The sequence below is a fragment of the Euprymna scolopes genome, chromosome 17, assembly GCF_053919585.1.
Source record: "Euprymna scolopes isolate OS-2025 chromosome 17, ASM5391958v1, whole genome shotgun sequence".
NCBI classification, from domain to species: Eukaryota; Metazoa; Mollusca; class Cephalopoda; order Sepiida; family Sepiolidae; genus Euprymna; species Euprymna scolopes.
The window spans coordinates 110,779,864-110,787,630 of record NC_136498.1 but is presented as its reverse complement, the minus strand read 5'-3'; the positions used below and the strand labels follow the sequence as shown (position 1 = coordinate 110,787,630).

General features: G+C 33.4%; 1 protein-coding gene across 1 annotated transcript in view; it reads left to right on the top strand.

Moving 5' to 3' along the window:
* Window positions 1–2,027: 2,027 nt before the first annotated feature.
* Window positions 2,028–7,767, top strand: part of LOC145296877 (EF-hand calcium-binding domain-containing protein 14-like) — a 130,901-nt gene continuing 125,161 nt past the window's right edge. Inside the window, exon 1 of the mRNA XM_080143012.1 lies at window positions 2,028–2,212. Coding sequence (XP_079999138.1) covers window positions 2,115–2,212 — 98 coding nt within the window. The 5' untranslated portion in view covers window positions 2,028–2,114. The remainder of the gene's footprint in view (window positions 2,213–7,767) is intronic.

The following is a 7,767-nucleotide window of genomic DNA, read 5'->3' as shown; positions in this document are numbered from 1 at the left end:
CAACCAACATCATTTCGCACGCATCACGCATCTGAATTCTCCGAATGGAAGTACCAGATCAGCAAGAATTAACATTTTCCATTTTCTCCCTTTTATTACTCTTCTTTCATTCCAGTTTTATCAAACTCTAATTAAGAGAAAAATAGATAAAGTCCTAGCGACCATACAAGAAGTTACAAACATCATTTCTTTCTATGGTTAAATAAAAGTCATATATTGAACTTTTAAAATCGCCTTCACCTTAATGCTTTTTCTGACAACCTTTTTATTTTTATTTTTTTTTGTTAAGGGGTGGGAAACATTTACCTATGCTCACATCACGACTGTGATACCAGGCATCGGTGAATGTCAACCAAGCTCCCTACAAAACCTTTTCAATCACTGGCTAATAGCACCCTATCTGAGAGCCCAACATTTCAACTCCTTAAACTAACATCTGTTATAACTACAGGTAACAGATAACTGGAACAAATACAAAGAAGACGCAGAGAAGTTTTTTCACCATATGACACTATGCTCCATTTTCGACATGTGGGCAAAACAAACTTACAAACATCCAAGACAATGTTTGAATCCTTAGAAAATGGCTTCCAATCTGTAGTGGAATGGACACATAAATGGATAGTAACATTCTTATGAAAAAAAAAATATAAAATGCCTATGATTACCTTCCTTTTTGTTTTGTTGAAATTTGCTGACCTCCTCACTCCCCAAAGCAAGGGAATTTTAACATGGACGTGTGAACTCAAAAGTATTTTCGGCCAATGGAAATCTTTTCAAACCTTAAAAAGTAACACCTATATGTGAATGTAGTAAGCCAGTGTAAACTTAGAAATTCCTATAAGACCTGGAAAATCAGTTTGGGAGATTCTTCACCAGTCTACCGACAAACATTGGAATGGCAAGGCGAAAGAAATCAAAAACTCATGCACATATATACATACACTAACAAAGACAAAGGTAATGCACACACGTACACAATGCCATGCAGTCAAATACTCAAATGTGCACATATTCATACAATGAACATTTTGACTATGAACATTCTTATTTCTTATATAAAAAATGTTTTCTTATGAACTTTCGTCGTTCTCATTTTTTCATTCATAAAACTGTTTATGTTTTAAGTAGCACTTGTCACCTGCTGACTTTTCTATAATTTCAATGTTTCATTTTTCTTTTTTCATTTTATTAGCCTGCATATCTATATATATCCGTTTATTTTCGTCCCTCACTAAAACAATAAGATTTTACCCCAATTCATAGTGAATGTCGGCGGGGTTCGTGGCTATACACAAAAACGTTGCAAGATGGTCTCTACCAAAGTGAGGGACTACGCCACACACTTATCCCAGAGAAACACCAGGCACACCTGATTGTTGTTCACCATAAATGGGATTGACTGAACTCAAAAGGCATACCTGCCATACTCGAATTCTTTTTAACTTAAAAATGTTTTCTATAAGCTTCAAACCTGTTTAGGCATGAATATAAAAATAATTCTGTTGGTATTTTTCGTTCCTTTCTTTCTTCCTTTCTTTTTTCATTTCTTTTCTTTTTTACTTTCTTTCTTTTCTTTCCATTCTTTCATTTTTTTCCCCCTTTATTCCTTCGTTCATTTTTCCTTTCATCCCTGTTTTTCTTTTTCTTTGTTTCTTTTTAATCTTTGCAGTTCCATGCTTTCTGTTTTCGTTCTTTCTTTTTATCCTTTTTCTTTCTTTTTTTTTCTCCCCCGAACGGATGTTTTAATAGAATTACAAAAACGAACATCAACCATTAATCGTAGAATCAGTTTTGTCCAATGAAGTTATCTTATAAAAAGGCCGCTAGGGAGCATTCATTATTTCATAAATTCATTTATCCACTTACTTTAATAATAAGTTTACTATTTCTGAAAAATACCTAATTTTCATTTTAATATATTATATGATTAAAGTCTTACGTTCTTTATAATTCATTTATTACTTTTTAACTGTCTTGGCATAATTTAATAGAGATAAATAAGTACAGGCTGCTCCCTTCGTGTGACGTCACAAGATCAAAGTTTCTTCAAGTTGTAAGTTTCTTGTTGTTGACTGACATTTCCGACTTTCTGTGAGAAACGACAACAAAACATGTCGAATTTACTTGGTTCATATAGCGATAGCGATTCGCAAGAATTACTTAATCTGCCTCCATTGAAGGCTAAAAAGCCGAAGATTTTGGGAAAGAGGTAAGAAAGGAGAAAATAATTAAAAAAACGTTTCTCTGAATGTCCAACCGGCAGAATTTTTTAACCTTTTCTTTTTATTATTATTTTGTTTTGGTATATAATGAAAAGGCAACGTGATTGTTGTCTTTTTTAATTGTATGGATGTACAAAAGTGTAAGAAATGGATAGACAACCACTCCCCAGATTATTTGTTTCTCCCCCTTTATTTAAATTAAAATTATAAATAAATAAACATTAACTTATATCAAGATCATATTATTTTACACGTGGATATCTTCGACATTAAAAAAAATATTTTTTGTGTGTTTTGTTTCAAAATAGTAGCGCTGATGTGTTATCATTGTTAAAAAAATATTTTTGTTTGTATTTCTGCAGTAACGTTTATTATTTAGAAACGCACTCTTAACACGGTAAGAAAGTTTGTTAGTGTTAACTATTCTGTACTTTCACCCAACAATTTAATAAACAAAAGCTGCCATAAAATTGAATTTAATTTCAAAATCCTATCTAAAAAAAATCACGATTCTTAAACTGCAATATTACCCCTCCCTCTTTTTTTTTTTTTTTAAATTATAACAATTTTTTTTTATAGCAGTTAAAAGTCTATTTTATTTAAATAATAAAAAAATTTAATTTGTCTTTCAATGTGTTGCGTTTATTCTAATGAAAAAAAAATATTTTGTTCATTTCAATGGCGTTGTCCGGATGAAGAGAAAAATATTGCTAGCTAGTCAATTGAAACATAATTTACATTAAAAAAAAAAAATGCGTTTTAGTATTCTTTTTAAATCGACATTTATGCACTTTTTATACCGCGGATATAAGGAGGGGAGTGTGTTTTGTAACTATTCTGTATAATTTAAGTGGGGGGAGAAATCCTTCGCGACTGAGACAATTTTTAATTTTTGTTCCTTTCTCCACATAAAAAAAAAAAAAAAATGACCTGAGTGTCTAAGTAACTCTGCCCTCGTGGAGAGGAAAAGTACATAGGAACAATTTAATAATAATAAAAAGGAGTATTTTTTTTTTTTTTTTTTTTTTTTTTTTTACGACCTGTCCTAGCAGCGTAGTATAAACACCCCATGTTAAGAACGGCTTTCGGAATACCCCCTCTCCGCAACCTCCCCATGTTAAAAACGGATTTCGAGGTTATGGGGTGTTTATTTCCGAAGCCGTTCTTAACATAGGGAGGTTGAGGTGTTTATAATGCAGTGGGGCAGGGGCAGTGGGGCACTGGGCAGTGCCCCCCACTGCATTATAAACACCTCAACTTACCAAAACATTTTTTTTACCAAAACAAAAGATATCGTTAAATTTGTTTTCTACTTGAAAATATTATTTTCAAAATACTATTAAAAAAGATAGGGCGGTAAGTGCACAATCACCTTTTTACATCTTTTAATAATTAAATATTCAGTTAGTAATAATAAACAATTCGTTAATTCAATTCTAAATAATCAGTTTGTCAAACTTATATACGAGAAACATGCCCGGTAAGTGTTTTTATAATTTTATTCAATACATAAATTGAAAAATATTTTTTCTGCATATATATATATATATATATATATATATATATATATATATATATATATATATATATATATATATATATTATATGATAGAAATCGCAGTTTTCCGATTTTAATTTTGATTTTGTGAGAGTTTAAAAATCAATCTCAATTGTCAATTCTAGCCAAAAATTAACCTAAAAAAGAAAACGAACTCCGATTTTGATGACATGACAAAATGAAAACCAAATAATTCGTCTAAAAAAACAAAACGTTTTGTTATTTTTTTAAAATTGACAAATGGTAGTACATTCGAAAAAAAAAAAAAATGGCTTGATATAGCAGAAGCCTGTTAAAACTTTGATTTATAGCCGGAAATGTATGTCGAAATTAGTTTCAAAATCCGTTTCCGATTTCAGTCGGCCACGAAGAGCCATAAATTTATTTATGTGTCATTATAATAACAAGTAAGGCAAACAGAAAGACTAACCCAACTCGGTCAGCAGCAAACGGTGTTTTCAATCAGATTTACTTCCTAATATTAAACTTTATATCTGTTATCTAACTTCCGGCGAGTGTTTCAGTTTTCTTAAATTTATCGGTACTTGTGCACTTTTGCCACCGTGCTGAAATAATAACATTATTTTTGAAAGCCATTCTTAACATGGGGAAAGGAGAGTGTTTTTTAACTATTCTGTGCTTCCACCTAACAATTTAATAATCGTGATACAAAGATATCGTGAAACTTGCAAAAGTGCACAAATACCAATTTATTTATTAAATTGTTAGGTGAAAGTACGCCCCCTTCCCACCCATCAGTTAGTAAACTGCAGAATATTATTTAGAAGTCCATTCCTAAGATGTAGTGCTGGGAATGATTTAATATAAATAGAAATTATAAAATTTGGTAAGAGTAAGCAACCCAAAACCGAAAATCTTTAATATCAAGAACTAAATCTGATCGAACACTGTTTGCTGCTGACCGAGACGATAAGTAGTCTTCTACCCCCCCCCCCCACAAACAATACGAAAGTGAGTCTCTTAGTCGTGAGGGGCTACTATTTAGAATCAGATTTGTAGGGATACTATTTAGGGAGTTGGACAGCAAGATGTCTGTTTACATTACACTTGAACTTCTGCATGTCAGTACAGTCAGGGAAGCAGGAGCCCGAGAGGTAATTCCAAAGTGCAGCAGTCAGAGGGGAAAAAGCTATTCGAGTAGAGGCTTTGTGGCTTGTCGGGTTAGTCGAGAGTAATGTCGTTGAGGGGGTACTAATGCTCAGTTTGTCAGAGTACTTACGACTGAAATACTTGTAAAATAGGCACAAAGATGCCATGTTTTGGCGACGGGACAGAGGTTGGAGTTTAGTTGATAGTTCAAGAACTATTAGGTTGGCAACTCTTTTTTTTTTTTTTTTTAAACCCTGCCTAGAAGAGAGAGACTAGTGGCAGACGCACCAGCCCAGATATGGCAACAATATACTCCATCCATGGGTGAATCTTGGCCTTGTAGAGATACACGACACTCTTAGGTATAAGTAGCCTTTTAACACCATAGAGAAAACCCACCTTCTTCATAGCAGCCTTACAATTGCCTCAATGTATTTGTTCCAATTCATGTTGTCTGTGAATGTTAAGCCTGGGAGTTTGAGGTAAGTACTTTCAGGTAGTGTATCATTAGCCATGGCAATCAGTGGTTGAGAAGTCTTTTTGTAATTATTAAAGGAAATGAGCTTAGTCTTGGCAGCATTGAATGTTACCAACAAGTTACGGGACCATTCCATTACAGACTGACGGTCTTCCTCTAGAATTTTAGCCATTTCCTTAGATCTGTGTTCATTAGTTTTACCCTTGTGCCTGCTATAGAGCGTGGTGTCATCAGCAAATATCCTCACTCATACAATTTTATCAAGGAAATCATTTATGAATATCAGGAATAATAAAGGTCCAAGGATTGATTCCTGTGGCACACCCGCATCATATTGTTTTGATATATGACCAAGGACAACCTGGATTTTTCTCTTATTTAAGAAGGATTTGATTATGTTAAGTATATGTCCAACAATACCATAGGATTTGATTTTCACAAGAAGATTATCGTGCCAAACCCTAGCTTCTTCTGCCTTATCCTGTGCTTGGTATATATGTTTGGAGATTAGTTAGGATATCTACAGTAGAACAGGCTTGCTTAAATCTATACTGTTGGTTGGATAAAAATTCGTCTGTGAAGTGGTAGACTAGTTCTTGATTGATTAAGCACTCAAAGGTTTTGGCGAAAAGAGGGCGGAGGCTAATGGGGGCGATTATTGAGTGGGTTAGTCCTTTCACCAGAATCCTTGTAAACTAGTACAACAGAAGAAATTTTCCAGCATTCAGGAAAGCAAGATTCGGTAAGGCATTTGTTGTAGAGCTTGGAGAGAACTGGAGCAACCTTAGCACAGCATTTTTTTAGTAGTGTAGCAGAGATAAGATTGGGCCCACATGAGGTGTGTAGATTTATTATGGCATCACGAACAAGAGAAGGGGTCATTTTTCAGATCACGTGTAACTCTTATCCGCAAAGGGAAATTTGAGAGGGGTGGCCTTCTAGGTCTAAAATGGAATTGGAGGCAACACATTGGGCAAGCAGTCTCAATGTTAATTTATTTATTGCGGACTATTATCCTCATCTTTATTAGTTGTTGTTTCACGACGTTTCGACCAACTATTCCTCCGGCCTTCATCAGGTGGTAACTGCGACCGGATAGGAACTCCGAATCTCCTAACTGCATTCTCAGCAATTACATGAAACAACTAAGGAAGATGAGGATAATAGTCCGTAATAAATAAATTAATAAATAATATTCATCTCAATAATGAATTTCAATTAAATCTATAATATAAAGCTGAATGTCTGTATATATATATATATGTGTGTGTGTGGGGGGGGGTCACGAATAGGCTCCTATATGGTTGACTATTACAGAAAACTGATCACATATAATGATAGAAAATGTATCGAGACACAGGAATGGGTATGTTTGATCTGGTAGAACGGCGGTTCATTAAAATTGTGGGGTCTGCATTCACGCCTGGTCCACAAAGTATGGAAATAAAAAAAATTTAAAAATGAAAAAAAAAACGTTTACAAGTGTTTTTGATATAGATGTACATAATACTTTGATAAGTATGTTTTAACTTAAATAGGGATGGTATAATAAAATTGTGGGGTCTGCGTTCGTGCCTGGCCTCCATAGAATGGAAATAGGCACAAACTTTAATAAAGACTTTTCATATCTATCTGTGTAAGTATACTTTGATAATTATGTTTCAGTTTGAAGAAATATGGTATAATAAAATTATGGGGTGTTCGTTCGTGCCTGACCTCCATAGAATGGAAATATGTCACAAAGTTTAACAAGGTTTTTTAATATAGATCCACAGAATATTGTGATAAGTGTTTCAGTGTGAACAGGTATGGTATAATAAATTATGGGTTTTATCTATTTTATTTTTACTTTCATCATATTTTGCTTTGGTTTTGATACCCCCAAATTCGAAGCTATCTCTTTACAACCCTTCTTTTTCATAACCTATCCTACTTTCATAAATCAGAGTCCATTTTTTGTAGGCTGTTTTTGAACTCCGTCAACGGCGGATACTTTTGCTAGTACTATATATAATCTCGATGTTGTTGGATAGTGGGTGAATTGTTGATTGCCTATTATTTACTGCATTGTTATAAATTTTCCAGAAATTATGAGTTCTTAATTTTTTGTGGCTCAATGAATTTTCTGATGACTTCGGAATGCATGCTTTTGGCTGTGGCTATTTCTCTCTAATAATCTTAATCTGTGGGGAAAATCCAGCTCTGCCCTCGTGAGGAGACAAGTAAACAGGAACAATGCTTAATTCAATGATAATATTGATAGTTTAAGAAATTAATTTTTCTTAAAGTTATATTGATTTAATTAACACAGACTTTAAGGGTTTTTTTTGTAATGTTCCAGAAATATTAAATTTTTTTTAACATCTACAATGCTTTTAGTTTTTTTTTTTTTTTTT